Source organism: Vigna umbellata, chromosome 3 (assembly GCF_029865625.1).
Source record: "Vigna umbellata cultivar VRB3 chromosome 3, Vumbellata_1.0, whole genome shotgun sequence".
Lineage (NCBI taxonomy): Eukaryota > Viridiplantae > Streptophyta > Magnoliopsida > Fabales > Fabaceae > Vigna > Vigna umbellata.
The window spans coordinates 21,404,946-21,427,440 of NC_142167.1; the positions used below are offsets into that span (position 1 = coordinate 21,404,946).

At 31.9% G+C, this 22,495-nt stretch overlaps 3 protein-coding genes across 5 annotated transcripts; 2 read left to right on the forward strand and 1 right to left on the reverse strand.

Annotated features, from left to right (window-relative positions):
- Positions 1 to 622: 622 nt before the first annotated feature.
- LOC124829542 (uncharacterized) lies at positions 623 to 1,839 on the reverse strand. Its single transcript, XM_047303072.1, has 2 exons — positions 1,524 to 1,839; positions 623 to 651 (listed from the first exon to the last, which is right to left on the reverse strand). The coding sequence occupies exons 1-2, from the start codon at positions 1,837 to 1,839 to the stop codon at positions 623 to 625; spliced, it is 345 nt and encodes a 114-aa protein (XP_047159028.1).
- A 3,979-nt stretch (positions 1,840 to 5,818) lies between these two features.
- LOC124829539 (PHD-finger and DNA binding domain-containing protein) lies at positions 5,819 to 19,380 on the forward strand. 3 transcript variants are annotated; one of them, XR_015784902.1, is made up of 12 exons: positions 5,819 to 6,045; positions 6,166 to 7,863; positions 7,966 to 8,577; positions 9,003 to 10,143; positions 10,938 to 11,220; positions 11,320 to 11,444; positions 11,992 to 12,452; positions 13,372 to 13,400; positions 15,552 to 16,223; positions 16,390 to 16,592; positions 18,059 to 18,360; positions 18,602 to 19,380. XR_015784902.1 is itself a non-coding variant. In XM_047303069.2 (11 exons), exons 2-11 carry the CDS (start codon positions 6,173 to 6,175, stop codon positions 18,605 to 18,607), a joined length of 5,223 nt encoding a protein of 1,740 aa, XP_047159025.2. In that variant the 5' UTR covers positions 5,820 to 6,045; positions 6,166 to 6,172; the 3' UTR covers positions 18,608 to 19,380. The 3 variants fall into 3 exon arrangements, 1 of the variants encoding a protein (XP_047159025.2); XR_007028089.2 differs by having other exon boundaries at positions 18,059 to 18,324; XM_047303069.2 differs by lacking the exon at positions 18,059 to 18,360 and having other exon boundaries at positions 5,820 to 6,045.
- A 1,473-nt stretch (positions 19,381 to 20,853) lies between these two features.
- On the forward strand, positions 20,854 to 22,455 carry UBC20 (ubiquitin-conjugating enzyme 20). Its single transcript, XM_047303114.2, has 6 exons — positions 20,854 to 21,129; positions 21,489 to 21,516; positions 21,611 to 21,838; positions 21,950 to 22,013; positions 22,100 to 22,159; positions 22,263 to 22,455. The coding sequence occupies exons 1-6, from the start codon at positions 21,014 to 21,016 to the stop codon at positions 22,304 to 22,306; spliced, it is 540 nt and encodes a 179-aa protein (XP_047159070.1). The 5' UTR covers positions 20,854 to 21,013; the 3' UTR covers positions 22,307 to 22,455.
- Positions 22,456 to 22,495: the final 40 nt, after the last annotated feature.

Genomic DNA, 22,495 nt, shown 5'->3' on the forward strand with positions numbered 1-22,495 from the left:
AATATCTTTAAAACTTTGTTTAATACGTTTAAATGTCTATCTAAAACGAACGCGTTAACATGTGAATATAAAATTATGCATAATATGTGAAAATATTTAATAACAATGGATTAAAAATTTTGTATTAATTTATTTTAAAAACTTGAAAATCATAATATATTAAAACATGCGATGTAATCAAATTTCAGTTGACATTTAAATTTAATAACTACAAACATTTTTAGCTATACATTTTAAAAATACAATATAAAAGACTAAAAAACGATAGTAAAATCCAACACTATGAATCATATACTGATGTTTATTTAACGAAATTATGAAAAGAAACTAACTATAAATTACTAGTTATCCATGTCTCCCACATTTATTAGTTTATAATAGCGACGAATCAAGTACTCCAATTTTATTAACAGAGTAGAAGAAAATATGGGATAAGTATAATTAAATATGGCCATGTTTTAACATGTAAATAAGTAACATTAATAACTTTTGAGTTGTGCAATGATATAATTCTTTATTTATTACATAAACAGGTATATTTCATTTTAAACACTGATTCCACATCCGAGCTACTAAATTACGATGCTTGGTAGTCATTGCGTTTGGCAGATTGCGAAAATGTTCACTTCATGGCCGGCGGAATTACAATAGCTGAAACAATAACATATACCATCACTTATTTCTTTCTTTACATTTATCATATTGATAATAATAAAGATTTAATATAATTTTATCATTTACTTAATTTGTATTCAATGTAATTATTATATTTTCTACAAAGAATCAATATTGTTTAAAGGTTAATAACTCTGTTAATACAATTATTTATTTTTTTATATGTTTACTGTCCAATCTTAAAAACAAAACGGAATGAATGATATTAACACTTATCTAATATAACAGATTGAGTTTTTCTAAAATAATATATGAACTATATTTAATTAAAAACAAATAAAAAAAGAACATTCAATCATTACTATAATTCTAAGAATTAAAAATAGTATTAAAAAGGATATAAGTTAATAAAAATTTGAAAAAAAAGCAATATTTTATATATTTTTTAACTTAATTTGTTGATAAAAACTAAAAACTAATAAGTAAATAAATCACTGATATAAAATAAAACAATAGTTGAGAGGTTAATAAAGTGTACTTTTTGAGAAAGATTTTATTGTTATTCATCTAAATGAATCTTAAGAGTTCTACAAAAATGGTTATTTAATTTCTAAACCATCCAATTTTTCTTATGAAAGAATATATGTGTATATGTATATGTATATATTATGAAATGGTTTGAAAATCCTTTTATCTGTTTACAATAACATTATCAAAACTCAAAAGATTGTAGGTAAAATATGTTTGTGAACTAAATTGACTGTAAAGGTTAAAAATATCTCATATTATTTTGTTTGTTTATAACATATTTATTATATAAATAACACAAAAATCATTCATTAATTGTTTATATGAAAACATAATTTTGCTATAACCCTAAAGAATTTTAAGCAGAAAATGTTAATTACCTCCGCAATGCATTCCTGCGGGAAGATTCAAACCACAAGAGCGTCCGATGAACACAGTTTTTGGAATACTGACAAGGCTTGCAACTTCTTTGGTAATGAGTTTGCAAGCACATGGCACGTTGAATTGTTTGAGCACTGCACAACAAGCTGCTGAAGGTTTAATCTTTGGTCCTGTTTTCTGCACAAACTGTTGGCACTGCGATATCAGATCCGGCAAACTTCCTCCACATTGCGCAGAAACCTCTTTTGTGTTACAGATTAAACATCCTGCGATCACTAACATTGTCAATGTCAAATACGTGCTGCCACTACCCATTTTTTCTCTCAGGTTTGTACGATAAATCCCTCAATTCTGTCACAACGATGCTTACAAAATTTGCGCCAATGTGAATGAGTTGGTGAACATATTTATATATGTATAGATGTGCGAATACGAATAAACACAATTTCGATTGTTTCGGTTTTTTTAATAAGGTTGTTGTGACTTTTGCTTTCTTTACAAATGCTACTTCCATATTCAAAACAATGTCGTGAGAAACTACGCCGATTACCATAGAATTGAACGTGTTCTGAAATTACCCAAATGATCCTGCATGTGCTATGTTACAAGGAAAGAAAATCGTCAAATTGAGGATATAATTGTCATTTAGCTTTACCTTTGCAACATGGGAGAACTAAAGTAAATAGATAGTTAATACTTAAGAGAAACATGGTATCTTTTCGTTAATACTAAGAGAAACAACACATGTTATTCTTATTAGGTTTTTGTTTGTTGGAAAGTAAATAGCGAGAAAAGCATTTGTTTGAAGTGAATGACAAATCATGCAGCAGTTTATGCTTTAGGCGGCTGAAAGGAAATAAAAGGATGGAGAAAAAAATGCTATACCATTTATTTCATCCAAATGTTAATTTTATTGTCCCGAAAATTTTCAAGGGAATTTTTTACCATAATAATGGACTTAAAATGTGTTTTATAGAGCTAAATCAAAGGTTGATGGCAAAAAAATCCGCGCGCGCCGATATCTGCGGATAAAATCCGTGACGGATAGTTGATATCCGCGGATATTTACTACCCGCAACCTGCGGGTAGCAGATATTTTAATACCCGCTTATAAACGGGTCGGGTGCAGGTATTATACTATCCGTACCCGACGATACCCGCTACCCGCAAAAAATTAAAATAAAAATTTAATTTATATTTTATTAAATTTAATTTAATTAAAATTAACATTAATTTATATTTTACAAGATTAAATTTAATTAAAATTGAATTTAAATTTATATTTAATTTATATTTAATTTATATTATATTTTATATATTTTTTATAATTCTATTTAAATTTTATTTTAATAATTTATTAAAATATATTTTTTTAAATATTTGTGGGTATCAGCGGATATCCACGGGTATCCGCGAGTTTTAAAATACCCGCGGATATTTTTGAAACAGATATCCGTGCGGATAGCGAATCGGGTAGTGGGTGGAATTTTTTTTTGTCGGATCGGATTGCGGATAGGCACTATGACCCGTTGCTATCCCTAGTTACCATGTGCACATAAAAGAAAATTGTGTTTGATCTATATCTTGTGTGCCCAATACTCTAGATTGGGTTTTGCCCGAAGCTGTAACCAAACACTTTTAATAAATATAAAAAAAAACTATAGTTTACCTTTTTATTTATGCACCCCTTTCATATTCTTACTTTCTTCTATATTTTTACCAAGTTACATTGTATTATTTGTATAAACAATGCTTAAGGGGTGAAATAAAGTGACCGGAGCAAGATCATAAACCTTTTCGTTACGAAAGCGGTATTTAGAAAACAAAAGGGGCGTAGATAGCAAATGCCAAACTATAGCCTCCCAAAACTAATATGGTTGAAAGCAATCTTGGGCCCAACAGTATAAAGAAATGTTATTTGTTTTTTTTTTATGTGATACGTTTGTAGTTATGAATGGTCTATGATAATTATTTTTTATTGATTATATATTTATAATGTTTTATTTAGTAGTTTACATTTTTAAATGAGATGTTACAATTTATGATGTGTTAGAAAATGGAGTATAAAAAAATACAAGAATGAAAAAAGTATTTTTTAAATGGAAAATTAATACTTTTTGTCTAAAAGTTATGAAGGTAATGTATGTATGGTAAAATAATCACTTTTTATTTGTTAGCATTTTATTTTTCTAAGTGTAGTTATTATTAAGGTAAAATTATATTTAAAAAACATAGTATATCTGTTTGTGGTAATAAAAGGATTGAACTCTTTACTAAACATGTGAACATGAAGAGTGGTTATGAGTATTGTAAGAGTTTTGCATGTGTTTATCACATGGTTGACCTTGAAATGTAGTTTTTTTTTTCTTTTTTTTATAGTCAATTTGGTTAATTTGATATATTATCAAAACTAAAAATTACGGAAATTACAAAATATTGCAAAGAACTTTTTTTTGTGATATAGTCTGAGATACTGTTTTAATAAGTATTTAATATTTTGTAATAGATATTTACAATTTTGAAGTGTTACACCTCGTACATGCATTTGAATAAAAATAACTTTTATTTATTTCTTCATGTAATAAGAAGATGTAATAAGAAGATGTAATAAGAAGATTATTATTGACAAATGTAGATTAAATTAACTAGAGAATGTCCATTTTCGAATGAATTGGCTGAATAAATATTAAGATATGCATTTGTTAGCTGATAATTATATATATATAATATGTTTTTAGATTGAGTTTTGTTTCGGGTCTAAATTTGAAGTATCTATAAAATACTTTTCTACATTTTTTCGGGTTATCTTAGGTTGTTTTGAATATACTTACTCAAGTTTCTTTCAGGTTCTTAATGTTCAAACTCTATACGTATGATACCTGTTAAAAGGATTTTCAAGTTAATAATTTAATTCATAAGAGCTATATTTAAATTTTAAATTTACAATAAATATAATCACTATCTTCTCACATTTGATTTGTATTTATAAATTTTGTGATAAACTTATAATTAATAACATGATATTCAGGATCTAACATCTAATAAATAAAACTTACTAAAAAAATTTGATTATAAATTGTACTTATAGTTGATTAGGACTACAAATCATCTAATTTCAGTTATTTTTCTGTCATCATATGCCTATACCGTACGATTAGACACTACGATCATACGATATAACTTTAAATACCTTGTATTCATATGTTACTTTCTAAGATCATGGACGTATTTGGTAACAGTATGCAACACATATGCAATGTATAATATGATGTGTGGTGTACATAGATATCTCCCCAGATAGAAAAACATAATTTTATTTAAAGTGAGCACAATTCCAAGTTAAACAAAAAAGCAATGTTTAAAAATACAACTGTTCTATATGATGTCATCTTTAATGCATGACTTGTCAGTTATTTTAAAATGCACTTACTTTTACCACAATGTATCTAGTTGAGTCTGAGTTCAGTTTACTATAATATTTTCAGTTTAATTTAATTCAATTCAATAGTCTAATTTTGTTGGATTTATTATTTTTAATTGTTTAATATATTATTTATTGTTTTTTGTTTACTTTTATCACCTTGTTCATAAAAACACTCAACCACGTTTTTACCTTTTTAAAGGACAACCATGTAATCTTTTAAGTTAAATTTCTCAGTTTATAAAAATACAACATTTTAACCCTCAATTGACATTTTGGGTTTTATAAATTGATACCATACGCTGATTATGATTTGAATTATTACAAATAAAATAAATTATAATTGGCTAACTTTTATTTGTTGTTATTTGGATGAAGAGTGGTCATATAAACTATTGATTGTTTCAACTAGATTGAAACTTTTATTAAAAAATTATATTTATCACACATCTATTGTTATTTGGATTTATTACCAATTCTATTTGGGTAATATCTCAATATTAAACAACACAAATAACTATGTAAGAAAATGGTTAAATCTTCATAGTAAATACTCCCAAGCCATTTTAAATTTAATATTTTTATGAAGACTAAATTAATTAAATATGTTATATCATTTATGACAAAAAATAATAATTAAAAATAGACGGTATAACATTCAAAGATGGTAAAAGCAGAGTTTCAGATAGAATAAGAAGGGAAGAAAATCAACCAATCCATCATCAAACCAACTCGCAACTGCTCTGAACAATACATTTATAATTTGTCTTTTATAGAATAAAAAAATGAAATCCAAATATAAATTATTATAAATAAATAAAGAAAAGTGTCTGAAAATGGGAAGAATTTGTTGTTACTGTTTGATTTTCTCTCCTCTCTCCAGTTCGCACTAGTTAGTTTGACCCACTTCAACATTTTCAACATTAGAGAGAGAGAGAGAGAGGGAGAGAAGGAGGGACTCGTTTGCCTTTCTTTTCTTCCCAACTTCCACATCCTTTCTGTTTCTCTCTCTTCCCTCGCACTTTCGTTTTCTTCATTTCAATTCCCAAACACTTCGAATTGCTCTCTGTTCTTCTGCTGCACCCAAAGCCACCACAAGGGTTTGCTTCTCTCTCTTACATCACTATTTTTTGTTTGCTTCTTGATGAATTCTTTAGTGTTTTTCATCGTTTATTGTAAGTAATTGCTCATGGAGATCACTTGCTGCGTTGGGATTGCAGTGTAGCGATGGAGTTTGTGGGGAAGACAGTTAAGAAAGAGGTGAAGGGGTTTGGGATTATTTCGGGAACAGTGAAATCGTACGACTCTGCGTCTGGTTTTTTGGAGATCGTTTACGAAGATGGTGATTCTGAGGAATTGGAGTCCTCTGACGTGGCTTCTCTCTTGCAATTTCAACCGGAGAGTGTCAAGGCTAAGCCTCGAGTTGGTCGGAAACCTAAGAAGCGTTGCCGGGTCGAGAGGAAGCGCGATGTTGGAGCAGGTTCAGGTAATGTTAGAGAGAATTTGGTGGCGGAGGGTAGTGGTTTTAGGGGGGTTTTGGATGGGGATGTTTCTTCTGGTAGTGGTGGGGGTTTGGATTTGGATAGTGGTGTGTTAGAGAGAAATTTGGATGGTATAGTTGGGAATGGAGGGAATCTTGAGGGAAATGCTAATGGGAGTAAGGAGGAAAATGGGGTTAGAGAAACTCCGATAGAGGAAACTGGCTTAGAAGATAGTTTGAACAAGAGTTTATCCGGAAATGTTAGTTGTGTTAAAGATGGACTTGATTTGAATGCTAATCTGGATGAGGATTTAAATCTAGATGTGAGTAATGAGGATCGTTTGAAGAGAAGAGATTGCATTGATTTAAATTTGGATGTGAGTAATGAGGATGACGTCAGCAGGGGTGAGGCAATGCAGCGGGAATGTAACTTTGATTTGAATGTGGAGGTAGTATGTGAAGAAGGTAAGGAAACTCGGTGTGATGGTGATGGAAATGGACATTCTTTGGTGGATAATGTTTTGTTTGGTAAGATGGGGCTGTCCCAAAAGGAAGAGATAAATGTTAATAATAGTTTTGTGGAAGGTGACGGCATTAATGGTAATTTCAATCACGCCTTTGATGCGGTTAAATTGGAGGTAATTCATGTTTCTTCTGATCATCCATCTAAAGAAGGTTCTTTGTGTTTAGTTGAGGAAAATGGAGGAGACAGTCGCAAAGAAGATGCAGGGACTATTAATTCTCATCAGATTTCAAGTGCAATTTCTGTTAGGGATTCAGATTTTGGGGAGGCTCAGCGAGTTGATTGTCCTTCTGAAGGTGGTATTGCCATAATTCATGAATACCAAGATGATCCAGGAAGTCCTTGCAAACAAGAAAAATTCCTAGATGTTTCAGGAAGTCCATGCAAACAAGAAAATAGTAGAAGGAAAAGAAGAAAATTATCAGATAATCCAGGAGCCATGCCAGAGACAGTTTTAAGGAGGAGCTCTCGTCGGGCATCAGCTAGAAAAGGGGTTTCAAGCACCTTAGAAGTGGAAGTGGCTGATGATGCTTTGGTAACCTTGGGAACTGATGTCTTAACAGAAGAAAAACCTCTAATCCTTGTTTCTCAGAAATCTGAGCAATATAACAATGATCTTAGATACAGGCAATGCAACAATCTTCTTCCAAAGCTGCAATTGCCCCCGTCTTCTACAAATTTGAATTTAGATGGTGTTCCTGTTCTTGAACTGTTTTCTATTTATGCGTGTTTAAGATCATTCAGTACTTTGTTATTTTTGAGTCCATTTGAGTTGGAGGATCTTGTGGATGCACTGAAGTCTGAAATTCCAAGTTTATTATTTGACAGCATTCATGTTTCTATTTTGCAAACTCTGAGGAAGCAGTTGGAATACATTTCCAATGAGGGTTGCCAATCTGCATCCAATTGTCTGAGGTATATTTATTTAATTTTTCTTTCAATCTATTATACTTGTCAATCTGTTTGACCGTCTTATCCTTACAAGTTCTCCATTTTTATATTTTTACCTTAATGCAGGAATCTTAACTGGGATTTTTTGGACCTGGTCACATGGCCTATTTTCATGGCAGAGTACCTTCTGATTCATGACTCAGGATTTAAAACTGGTTTTGATATTAAACATCTAATGTTCAGAACTGATTACTATAGACAACCTGTAATGGTGAAGGTCGAGATTCTCCAATACCTGTGTGATGATATGATTGAATCAGAAGCCATAAGGTCAGAGCTTAACAGAAGATCTTTGGTTACGGAGACTGATATGGGTTTTGATCAGAATATGTATTTTGACGCATCCAAGAAAAGAAGAGCTGTAATGGATGTGTCTGGTGGCTCCTGCTTGACTGAGGAGAATGTGGATGACACAACTGACTGGAATAGTGACGAGTGTTGCCTGTGCAAGATGGATGGTAGTTTAATATGCTGTGACGGTTGCCCTGCTGCATTCCATTCACGATGTGTTGGAATTGCCAGTGACAAACTGCCTGAAGGTGACTGGTATTGCCCTGAGTGTGGAATTGGCAAACACAGGGCTTGGATGAAATCACGAAGGTCACTTCGAGGAGCAGACCTATTAGGGATGGATATGGATGGTAGTGTCTATTTCAACAGCTGCAGTTACCTGCTAGTGTAAGTGTAGTTATACCTGTTGGTGTGTCCGCCACATACCTTAGCTTGCTAAACATTATTTCATAAGTAACATAGAATTCTTCTATTGGAAATTGCTGTATGACTTTCTGTTGAACATCTAGGCTGCTTGGTAGCTTGTCTCACTGCTATCCCAATGTATTAGACAAGATTCATGCAGGACATCTGGTTGACAACATGTAGACTGCCTACAGTTTTACTTGTTCTTGTCTATTTGATAATTCTTTTATATCACAACCGCCTTTTACTAGATGTAGTTTTTCCATTTAAATTTGAAGTGGCTAGAGTTGTTGTCATTGTGAAAAATGCAAACCATATCTCACATATCTAAAGTCTAATCTGTCCTGTACCTGCCTCTTATCGTTTTAGAGTGTTCACACTTTGTTTGAATGCTGAAACCTTTGCAGGTCAAGCTCATCTGAAGCAGGGCCATTGTTCTATTACTACCACCGAAATGATATACATGTAGTAATTGAAGCTCTAAAATCTATGGGTCCTTTATATAGAGGCATACTAATGGCTATCTATAAGCATTGGGATATCAAAGCTAACTTGAATGTAGGGGATAGTGTCTTTAATCAAAATTCCGGCAAGAACATGCAGATGAAGGGAGAATATTCTACTATGTATACATCTTTGGCACCTTCTACATCAGAGATATGTTTGGACAATAATCAGGCCAATGATCAAGGAAAGTTGGATGAAAATTCAACTGTTGACTGTTGTATGCAACTTGGCCAAGAGTTTCCAAAAGTTGGGAACTGCCTAGACTCAACGATCACCATAGAAAGTCCTTGTGTTGCTTCAGATGGATCAGCTGATACCACACAGACGAGAACAGGCACCAACAATGTTCAGACGTGTGGGCTCAATGATTTCAATAGATGTAATGAATCCTTGAATCAGCCAGGAGTACCAGAAAGACACTATCCCGACTGTTCTTTGACATCTTCCAGCTTGGATGTGGGGCATAAAATAAATTTAAGATCTGTAGGTGATAGCAGTACCCCCTCCCCGGACAGTAAGGATAATTCTGAAGGACCTTGTGGAACTGAGTATGTAAACTATTATAGCTTTGCCCGAACAGCTTCATTTGTTGCACAGGAGTTGATGTGTAAGTCGCCTGAGAAAATGAATAAGATTTTTGCAATGTCTGAAGAAGAATTTATTTCAGATCAAACCAAGGTCATTATGAAGAAATCTACTAACTTTTGTTGGCCAAGTATTCCCGAACTGGATGCAGCTGCTCAAAAAGAAAAATGTGGGTGGTGCTTTACTTGCAAAGTTGCTAATGAAGACAGGGATTGTTTGTTTAATTCTGTTGTGAAGCCTGTTTGGGAAGTGTCCAATAGCACTTCGGTTGGGCTTCAACCCAGGAATATCCAGAATGGGCATCTTAGAGATATCATATGTCTTATCTTCTCTCTTGAGGTTCGGTTACGTGGGCTTTTATTGGGTCCGTGGCTTAATCTGCATCAAACAAATCTTTGGCATAAAGATCTTTTGAAGACATCTGATTTTCTTCGTGTTAAGCGATTATTGCTTCTTGTAAGGATTTGCTTTCTCTTTGTCAATCATTTTTATTAAACACATGATTACTCTAACTCCTTTATGTCTGTCAAGTTTTGAGATATTAGTATAACTTCATTAAGCTCTTTTCTTTTTACAATCAATAGAAGTCAAGTAAAAACAAAAAACCACTTTTGTTAATGTAGATATCGTTTTAACACAGCCCAAGAGTGTGTTGTTGATATTTTTACTTGAAACGTGCTAAAGGTTTTGTTCCCCCTTTCCTTTGATTTTATTTGATAGATGAAGAACATATAATGTACATTTGGAGGGAGAAGGGTCATAAATCCTCCTAATAAGAATAAAGAGGAAAAAGGTAGAGCCAAATTGGCTCATAGATGCAACAGAGTTGTATCATTCTACATACCAGTAATATCAATTTCCTTTAGTTCAACCTGAGCAGAGCACCATAGAGCTATAAACAGAACCTTTTCTCCTACAAATTTAAGATTGCTTGGTGGCCAGAATTGACTAGTACTGTATAAGTGATATAACTGACTGAAAAATAAATAATAAGTATCAGGTGTACACACCTTATAAATGTGTTCATGTTTCCATAAATGTACCAGAGGTATATCTTTTTACTAATTTCTCACTATTTGCTTTTTGTCTACCTTTGATTTTTTTGAAGCTAAAACTATGATGCTAGCAACAAAAGAAACATGTCTTTTCTGACTTGGCTGGCTGCCTGGCTAACATTGGCTTTTTGTTTACATTTCTCTCTGAATATTTGTAGTTAAATGTCTGACACTGTATAATGTTTTATTTGGCAGTTAGAATCCAATTTGCGGCCTTTTGCTCTTTCAGCAGATTGGTTAAAGCATGTGGATTCTGTTCCCACAATGGGGTCCGCTATTCATATTGTGGTTTCACGCACATCTTCCAGGCATGGTATTGCAAAGAAAAGGGCCAGGTATTCAGATAATGAAACCAGTTCATCTTCAAACAGTGCTAGTGGTTTGGGGATGTACTGGTGGAGAGGTGGCAGGCTGTCCCGAAAATTGTTTAATTTGAAGGTTTTGCCTCACTCCTTGGTTGCCAAGGCTGCTAGACAAGGTCGCAAATTGTTCTCGTTTGTATGCTGTGCATGTTGTGTTAGTAGCCTATTCATTTGAATGGTTATTTGAATTGATTTAAAATTGTGAAATTCCACAGGTGGGTGTAAGAAGATACCAGGAATTTTATATCTTGAGAATTCAGACTTTGCACGGAGAAGCAGATTTGTTGCCTGGCGAGCAGCTGTTGAGATGTCAACAAGTGCTGAGCAGCTTGCTTTACAGGTATGATTACCTGGCTTGTTGAAGACGATAATCACTGTGGTGTAAATTGAAGATTTGTTATGTTTTAGCAGAAATAGGGGAAGTACAAATAGGAGATTAGTTATCATCCAAAACAAAGGAAGTAATAAACAAGGAATATAAAGGTTAAAGTCTTTAAGAATGCTACAAAGTTGTCTATTTTTCTTGCGTGACATACTATGATGCACAGATACAATATGTGTATCAGATACGACACGTATCCAATGTGGTGGTACATTTAATTTGAAAATAATAGGACACAATACGTTAAATATACATAGTGAAAAATATAAATTTTTTCTTAAAAACATGATAAATTCAACTGCCAAAGGGAATATAATGCTGCCCTCTAAATTTGAAGAGGACCCAAAGCAAACACGTAATAAATCTTTAAATTGTATACACATTATGAGTATCTTTTGTTTGATGTTACACTCTGACCTTTCATAACCAGTATAAGCTGATGAACTTGTCTTGTTTTCTTGTTATCAAATACATTTTAATCTAAGAAGCTATTTATGATTTTCAGGCTAGAGAGCTTTATTCAAACATAAGGTGGCTTGATATTGAGAACAATCATCCTTTATGTGTGTTGGACAAGGAATCTAGAAAATCGGTCAGGCTGTTCAAAAAATCAATTGTACGCAGGAAGTGCACTGAAGGGCAATCTGTGAAATATCTTATTGATTTTGGAAAGAGAAGGGCTATTCCGGATGTTGTTATTAAACATGGCTCTCTGTTGGAACAATCCTCTAGTGAGAGAAAAAAATATTGGCTAGAGGAATCTTATGTTCCAATGCATCTTCTAAAGAATTTTGAGGACAAAAGAATTGTTCGCAAATCCACTGATAAGAAACTTGAAAAAATGCTTGAGATTGGTAAAGTAAACAAGAAAATTCCTCAAGAAAGGGGATTTTCATATCTGTTTACTAGATTGGAAAGATCTGATTGTCATCAATGTGGGCACTGCAACAAAGATGTTTCAATGAGGTATTTGTAGTATTTTTTTGTGTTATGACTAGTTCTTGTTGTTACTTTATACATGGCTTATCTTTTCTTTTGTTAGAATAAAATTATCTGTTACAGATTTCTATACTTTTGTATTGTAATCTTGTTCATGCTAGTTTTATTGTAGTTGATTGAAGATGAGACTGTTTTTCAAGTTTACCGATGATCTGTTTTTTTCTGTTAACTAAAAGAAGAAATATTACACAAATATCTACGAAATTAGTATTCCTTCCCCCAATATCTGCCCAAAATATGACATGAAAGCCATAGTTCAAACTTGGATACTAGTGGTCTATAAGAAATGTATACCTAAGAAATACTTCTTAAGCAACAAATCTAATATTGTCATTATAGAGAGCATGTTGGATTTTCAATAGATAAGAATCAGTAGATGCGTATATATGATGATATATCAGTTTTTCTATAATAGTATCCTTAAATAATGTTATGCACATAAACCAGTACATAATAGGACTGTAGAAGGATAATTTTGTATTTTTTGCTAAAGATTAAAATGATAAAAAAATTTATGGACGGGCAAGTTTAATTTTGGTTTGACCTGCCAACTCAGCAAGAATTATTTTTTGAAATATGTGGAGTGTATTAAATCAGCAACAATAGGGATCATTGTAACTTTTATTAAGCATAACATTGAGATATTTTTTTAAGGTTGAGCCATGATAATTTGATTTAATGAGTCATTAGAGGATTGACTGTCATCATTATTGTGCTTTTTTTTCTTTTGATAATTTTTTATTTATTATTATGTATGCATTTGCAAGTTTTTCTTTTGTGTGCACTTGTCAATTACACTGAAATCTTCCTATCTTGTTAAGGGCGTAATTTACTCTGTAAAAATATACTCACTAATATATATACTCTTTTAAAATGAAATTGGCAGGGATGCTGTGAGGTGCCTCCATTGCAAAGGTGTGTATTTGTCTTCTAATGTTACTTTTTTTCCTCAATAGTTTGCTTTGTATATATATAGCCAATGTTTTTATTTGTTTTACAATTTTCTGAATTACTTTTTATATTAGATTTTAATGTATAACTTATATCTTACTGAATCTTGCACTGTTGTAAAGGTGTTGTCAGGAACTGCTGCCTTAAAATCTTAGAGAATGATTTTTAACATGATTACTATATTTTGAAACACAATTCTTTTTTTTTTCTTTTATTTATATAGTTTTCTTGAAGCCTATTCTTCATAATCTGGTTTTAGTTTAAGCTTTTTCTGTTCATACTAATATACCACTTTTTTCTTCTAGTCATAGTCCCTGTAAATTTTTGTGTGATCTCTGTAATATTCAAACTTTTGATCTTTTGTCCTGCTGCAAAATTGCTTTCTTGATTCCATCAGATGATGTTGCCATGTGTCAACTCATTGTTAAAAAAATGCTTATGTGCAACACCAGATGGAGCAACATAACTATTTCTGAATGGAAAGGATTGAAATAGGGTATTACAGGAATTAAATATATATATATATATATATATATATATATATATATATATATATATTTTTTTTTTTTTTTTTGGTGGGAGCTAATATAAAAAACTTCTGTATTTGCATGAACAAAAAAGTATTTAATCATATGTTTTTACAGTAATAGATATGAAAACCACTTTTTTCCCATCAATGCCCTAGATTTTCTACCTTATTGCTGCCACTCCCATCACCATTGCCGATAGTTTCTGAAGTATCAAACTATTTTTATTCTGTGAAATGATTTTAAAAAGTATTTATTGACAATCAAATAGGTTGCATAAAGGCCTGTGATTGGGTTTGTTTCTCTGACTTGCCCTTTCAAGCAAGAGCTTCAAGCATGGAAACTGTCCAAGCCGTTCTCTACTTTGTGCTAAAACATTCAACTTACCCATGAAGAGGGATAGATTGAACAATTAATCAGTTTCTTGTTGAGTTTTTGTGTCATGTGAAGAAATAACACTCATAAAAGCTCAAACCACCAAACAAAGTCTTAGGATTGGTTTCGTACCTCTATTGTAAATATTATCATGAATTGATGGAGAAGTATTTTTACGTATGCTATATTCTGGGTTTTACTTCTATGTATCACTTGAATTTCAAAGATGATGTTTTTTATCTAGAAAACTTGTATTTTACATTTTTTTACATGTATGAATTGTTCAAGACACTTGTGACCCTTTTGTTGTTAATTATGAGTGTCATGAATATTGAGTATTTTTTTTTTCATTTTTCATAATTTATATGTATTTTTTGTATAGTTTCCTAGAAAGTAGACTTTAAGCTTAAATAATGGCATAAAATTGACTTTTAAAATGAGGATTATATCTTTATATATATATATATATATATATATATATATATATATTATAATTTGTTCATATCTTTAGTTGATGTAGGATCTCTGACACCTCTTCTCATCAAGTATTGACGTCTGAAGCATGGGAATAAATAATATTTGTAGATGGTTTGATAGTGGCATCATAGTGGGTGGATACGATAGGTCTAACAAACCTCAGAACTTTAAGTTTAATTCAATTTCACAAAACTTTTTTGTAAGATGAAGTTTGCACCCATTTATGTATTATTAATTTGGTCACATTTCCCGTCAGTTTAAGTTCTACAAAATAGGTCATTATATAAATTCCAAGTACAACTATCATACTGCAGCATATTTTGGGCATGCTGCTATCCGGAATTTGAAACACTCTGGTCTTGATGATGGGTGTCTTAAATTTCCCATCCCGAGTGATAGGAAGGTTTGTTGAGATCTCATTTTTTCTAGGTGTATGGTCAAAACATTTGTTATGATGATTAAGACTACCCTACATCCTAGAAATAGTAATTTTTGTTATGAATGCATGTTTTTTCAAATTTACAGCATATGATAATTATGTGATGGAAGCCAGAAGCTTTTTTTGTTTTTTTTTTCCTTTTTCACACGAGCAGTAGTCTGTGTATGCTTTCACTACGTTTTGATTACTGTTTTGTTTTCTTTTGCTATCTTGTGCTTTTCATATTTGAAATTTTGGTTATTTTTTCATAAATTGTATTTTTACTTCCATATCTCATTATCATCTTATAATTTATAGGATATTTCCACAAGAGGCATGTCAGGAAATCAGGTAGCACATCAAATACTGGAAGCACATATTCATGTAACAGATGTCAGGATGGGTTGCATGCAAAGACTAATACCAATAAAAGAAAAGTTGGCTCAAAACTGCAGAAGATTCAAGCAAAGAAACGTAAAACTGTGCCTTCAGTTTGTATGTCAGTAAACCTCAAGGGCAACAAGAAGGCATTGAGTAAGGTACGCCAGGGAAGATCTCGAAACAGTAAGAATATCCAATCAAGTGTACCTCTTCGCCGATCTACTAGGAAGGCCAAATCCCTGTATATGCAAAGTCAAATGAACGGTGGACGTAGAAAAGGAAAGCCCGGTAAAAAGAACGTGGGACGTAAAAAGGGAAAGCAAAGTAAATCCAAGAAGGTGACCTCTCCGGAGTCCAATGAACCTACTGGTGAATATACAAAGTTAGCAGTAACTACACGAGGGACGAGAACAAAGTTCTGTAGCAGTTATTGGCTTAATGGTCTTCGGTTGTCTCGAAAGCCAAATGACGAGCGAGTATTGCTATTTAAAGAGAAGAAGACTATTGTCTCCTCTGAAGACTTTTCTGGCTCTCTTGACTGTCTTAACTGCTGCCTTTGTTGTGGAAATGGATACTCCTTGAATTATATTGCGTGTGAAATATGTGGAGGTGACTACTCTTCTCATTTGTGTTTTCTCCTTTTGGGCTCGGGGATGAGTGTGGAAAGAGGCTAATACTTTTAGCAAGTTAAGAAGATAATATCATAAATATCTGTACACGTACCTTTTTAACATTTATCAAAATATATTTTGAACATACTATGCTAATTATGCAGATTGGTTTCATGGTGATGCTTTTGGGCTTAATGTGGACAATGTCAAACAACTTATTGGATTTAAGTGCCATGTTTGTCTTGATAGAACTGCTCCAATCTGTCCTCATGTGAAAATTAATGCATTTTCTCGTCCTGAAAGCAGTGCTGCAAATGAGTGTGCAGAGGAATTATCTAATCCTGTTTCTCTTCAACCTTTAAGTGAGGTATGTTTCCCTCTTTTAATTCTGACTTGTTTTGAACATAGAGAATGAAATGATAAAAGGTCAAAAGGACAAATCATGCATATCTTGCGTAATTTTTAAATTTTAAATGACAAATTTGTCCACTGTTTATGCTCCACTCAGGTTTCCTGATGTTAGAAAATCTTTATTACTGGTTTGTCTACATCTGTTAAATTTGGACGCAGAGACATTATGCATAAAATGAACATCATGAGAAGAGATGTTGTATGAATCAATTATTATTGAGAAAAATAGTGAGTCGAAATACGAAGAGCAACAGTTGCTCTTGGCCAAGGAGAGCTAAAAGCAGGAAAGTGGAAAATTTACCGTGCCTGTCCTCCCCTCCCCTCCTTAAATTTCTCTACGTCACAGAATTTACAGATCTATTCCCTCTTTTCTTTAACTAATACTATTTGAGAATAAGCTTCTAGGAGGCTTTTTACTAATCAATGTTTAAATTGTAATGGTGTATTTGAGAGTTTACCAGTCAAAAAAGTTGGTTCAAGGCTTAATGGTTTAATTATGACCGAATTGGTGTTAATAAATGATAACAATACTTGCAATTAAGGAATTTAAGTAATACATATACATTAATAAGATCAACCAAAGATAATATTTTAATTTTTCTTTTTTATGAAACATCATTTTATGAATTTTTAACATTTAAAGTTAGTGTTGAAATCATATCATATTGCACAGGCCTAAGTTTCAAAAATACACTAGTTTCCATTAATAATAACAAGCTCACATTTAAATTAAAAAATTAAAAAATTAAAAAAGAAAATGATAATTACTTTAGGTTGACTTTTCATTTAAAGAAAAGAATAATTAAAAATATATTAAGCATTTTTTATCAGCCTATTTTGAATTACTTTTTTACATGGTTTTTCCCCAGGTTTTAGACTGCTTTTGACAGACATTTATTGCTACATCTTTTAAAGAATTTGAAATCTCAGTTTTTAACAGTCAGAATATCAGACGAGTGTTATAAAAGTTCTATCATTGACTGTCGATCACAATTAAACTATTTTTTTATTTATCTACAAAATAATATGTGATGTCACCTATTATTTTGATATTTTTGTGACAATTTATTTTTTTTGGTATATTTGTTTGTAAATAATACTAAACTTTTGGTAAGCATTTTGTCCTTTGTGACTAATATAGTGTGCTTCTTTATGTATTCCTCAGTTGCAGGCAACTCTCTCTCCCCTCAAATAATTGGGCAGTTACTTTAATTAAAAAAATAAGTCTTGTCCTTGGAATAAATTTTAGTTAAATGGATATGTCGTCAAATTTCACGTCAGAATGTATACACTGTCCATAACATCTACATTATTGTTTTTATAATTCCCCTTTTTTGAGAAGATGACATAAGACCTTTCTGTGGTTTTTATATTAGTTTTGTAATAAATGGTTGAAAGCGAAAGTTTCACTTGTCATTGCAGATCCCATGCAATTAAATACCGTTGGCAGTCATGGATGAAATCTTCACTGTGCTGGGGTTATGGTACAATTGTTTTTGTGGGAAGATTCATATATTGATACAGCTAGTTAGTTAGATAAATGGGTTTACAGAAATTGGGTTCAGATTCTTCGAGGATTGTTTTTCTTCTTAAATGTGAGGGATCTTTTGGGTTAAGCTGAAAATGTTGCATACAGTAGTTGGTGAGGAGCCTTCTAGTGTAACAATTGAATCAGCAAGTGAGAAGTGGTATTACCCTTGCCCTTTCAAAATAAAATTCCTAAGGTTGTGTTCGATTTCTTAACTTATATGCTTTGAAACAAACTTTTCTCTGATTTTGTGGTATCCTATAGACAAGTTATATTGTCTCCAGCGAGTGTCCTATTCAATTGGTTGTTGTACATTGACCAACTTTTTATGTTTCTATTGTTTGTCAAGTGACCTCATCCTACTAAACAAAAGGATTTTTATGTTTGATACAAGTCAGTATCTGCAAGATTCTTATGCTTATTTATCTTCATTGCAGGTTTGATGATCTGCACTGAAAAAAGTCATGGCAGGACTTCAGATGCCAGCTTCTTGTATGGTTGTTTTTCTTTTCCTGCAGGGAGGCAAATGATTATTTTAAGATAAAAAGAATTGTCCTTAGACAGGTTCAATGTAGGAGAATGATCGAATGCGTTGATCAAGCTTCTGCTCAATTGCCTTCTATTTTAACAAACGGTTGTGGAAATGGAAAGATGAATAACGAAACAAGCATGTAGCTCTAAAGGCTGAAGATGATTGTAATCTGGACATAGTAGAGTTCATACATCAATTGCATTCATGATTGTTATTCTAACCCATCAACATTCATTGTAGCATTCTTTAATGTAGGGTCTTGTCTTCACTTAAACTGATTTCACTAATGTCTTGTCAAACTCTTTTAAAGGAATGGAGTATATAAATCATAGAAGATCTCAGTATAGATTTTATATTGATCGTGGCAGATAGTAAATAGAATCTTGCTCTGTAAAGATTTCTCTGCTGGTTTTGTCGTTCGTTGTCTTGGTGAAAATTGAAGCATTGGACGAAAGGGGGAGTTCTTTTCGCGTTCTTCTTCACCAGAGTTCTACAGGGATAGATTAACATGCTGATTCCGAAATACCCTTTATACAATTTTACTTGTAGTTTGAACTAAGCACTAATATTTGTTTGTTTGTTAATTTTGGAATGAATTGATAGGTTAAATCTGTTAATAAATTGTTATTCTTACATGATTGTTGTAAACTATGTCTGTATTATAAATTGAGCCTTTGCTTCCTAGCACATTGTTAAAGAACCATTTGCATCTAGTCTATTATAATCATTAAAGTAATTTACTTGTTCTACTGTTGGCTTAAAAATCGCTTTATGTTTCATTGGTACGTGGCTCTATGAATTTGAATATATAGAATTTATCATCATTCCTAAAAGAAATTATGTTCCTACGAAAACATTCACTTTTCATATCCAAATTTTAATTTGTTCTTTGATCCATATCAATTGTAATTGTACTTTATTCTTTTCATATTTAAATTTGGTTATGTAGGCTCTTGGATCTATAATGTTTGAGTGTGACACTTAACACATAAAAATTCAAGAATGTCTGCTTGTGTAACTTTACAAAAAAAAGAAAAAGTCTAGCTCTTCTAATATTGTTGTATTTAAAATATTATTTAAACATGTGATAAATAGTATCAATTTTCATAGTCATTAGCAGTGCAAAGATCATATCACGCTAATCTTTGCTGTTACATATAAACACAGGCAAGTCTTACATTTTGTGATGTGATGATATATTAAATAATGTCAAAATAAAATTTTTAAAATGTGATTCACCTCTTATTTAAACAAATTTGATTTATCAACTCTTCATATTTTATTTGACTATTATGGACATTTGACCGTTACAATAATAATAAAAAAATATATATATAAAAATAATATAGAACAAGTATTTATAAAAATGACTTATTTTTTTGGCAGGTGGAGAAACAAACTGTTATAACAAACATTTTACAGTGGTCGTGGTATTTATTTTATAATTAGTTTTTTTTAATTCTTAATATATAACATTAATAAATGGAAATTTTCCTTTCAAGGATATTTTTGTCTACACAATTCTTTACTATTTTACTCTTGTAACTGATATTTTAAATTCAACTATTTACCCTTAATTAACAATAAAATTATACAAATTATTTATTTTGTAATATTTTTATGAATTTTTTTCATTTTAATGTATATGTTTTTTATTTTAATAATTATTATAGTAATAAATTTTTTATTTTTTAAATTGACAAAAAGAAAGTTTACAAGCATGCGTAATGTTGCTTTGGAGATAACGGAAAAGAAAAAAAAACTAAAATCACTTCTTGCTTGATTTTGGTGACCATATAAGAAAGCTTGGAAGAGAGAAAAGTTTCATATGAACCAAAGCAAACAAATTAGTGTTTTTTCCCTTTCTTTGTCTCCTTTTTAGTCAACATTACATTACTATAGATTTGTCTGCACCAAACAATCAATTTCAATTATGATAATATATATCTTCCTTTCAAAAAATTATATATAACGAAGGTGTCATAAAAAAAATTAAATGTGGACCCAAAAGGAAAAGAAAGTAGGGTTTAGTTAGTACTAGCCGTTGGGTTCTGATCTTTTGTGCCACTCAACGTTTAAATTTGAACTACTGAACTATTGTGCATGTAGGGTTTGGTGAAATTCCCAACGGCTAGTACAACCTTTAAAGTCGCACCTTTTCTCATTCAATAGTCATCACAACTTCTTCTTCTCATAACCCTTTGCAAGAAGGAAGATTTATATTGAGAACACTGCTATCTCTGTCTTCCTTCATCTTCTTCTTTCTGCAAATCAAGGGTTATTTATTTATTCTTTTTATTCATTCCATTCTCTCAATATGGCTACTAACACCATTCATGGAAACAATGAATCTGCTCAACCCAACAACATTGCTTCCTCAAAGCAGCCTCTCCCTCCTGCCAAGACAGTTGATTCTCAATCTGTTCTCAGAAGGTTCTTTTTCATTCTTCTTGTTTTCTCTCTTTTGTTATGTTACTGTTTAGAATATACCTTAAATTTCTTCTTGTAGTGTTCTGTAGTGAGTATCAAATAGATTCATAAATAATCTTTCAAGAATTAAAACTCATGGCAAGTAACTCATCAAACTGATACAGAATGTTGATAAAAGATTCCAACTTGGAGACTAATCAGATAGATAACCAATACTCAGAATTATGTATATGATTTAATTTAATTACTCTAGAATCAATAGTATAGGAGGTAGAGTAGTATTTGAGAGATCAAGTTGATGTTTTGTTCCATTGCCTTTACTCTTTATGATCTAATGTTTTTTGTTTTGTGTTGTTAAACAGGCTGCAATCTGAATTGATGGCTTTGATGGTAAGAAAAACACACATACACGCATATAATTGGGTGATTTGAATGTTGGGAAAATGTCTGATTGTTTTTTGGTTTTGTGGGTTAATTGTGTTAGATGAGTGGAGATTCTGGGATATCTGCATTTCCTGAAGAGGACAACATATTTTTCTGGAAAGGAACAATCAGTGGAAGCAAAGATACTGTGTTTGAAGGCACAGAGTATAAGCTGTCTCTCTCTTTTCCCAATGATTACCCTTTTAAGCCTCCAAAAGTCAAGTTTGAAACAACCTGCTTCCACCCCAATGTTGATGTGCATGGCAATATATGCTTAGACATACTCCAGGTGATTTGATGTGATGTGACATTTTGTAATGAAGATTAAGCATTAATTGTGTTCTTGAATTGCCATTATATTTTGATGTGTGTTTTTTATTGTTTTACTTTGCTTATGTAGGATAAATGGTCATCTGCATATGATGTCAGAACAATTCTTATATCCATCCAAAGTCTGCTTGGAGGTAACTTAAGAAGTCTCTTAATGGTTAATTAATGCTTACTCATTATTTTTTTTTCTTCTTCTAACTTTTGTTTTTGTTAAACTTAGAGCCAAACATTAGTTCACCACTAAACCCACAAGCAGCACAGCTATGGAGCAATCAAGAAGGTGACGACAACATTGATATCTATATTTGAAACTTTTAACTTTTGAGGATTTTGCATGTCTCTAATAAAAGTTTGTTTGTGTTGTGATGTGTTGTGTTTTACAGAATACAGGAAGACGGTTGAGAAGTTGTACAAATCTGGAAATTGATGAATCTAGTGGGAGAAAAGATGAAGCCACAGTTGTTTTTTTAGGTGTCCTTTTCTGAGGAGCCTGTTTTTATATTTTTATCATTTACCAATCATTGTATTGTATGTTCCTTTCTTTTCTTTACAATCAAAGGTTAAAAGGTTCTGTTATTTGTGAATGTCCTTCTTTTCTGTGATCATACTCTTGATA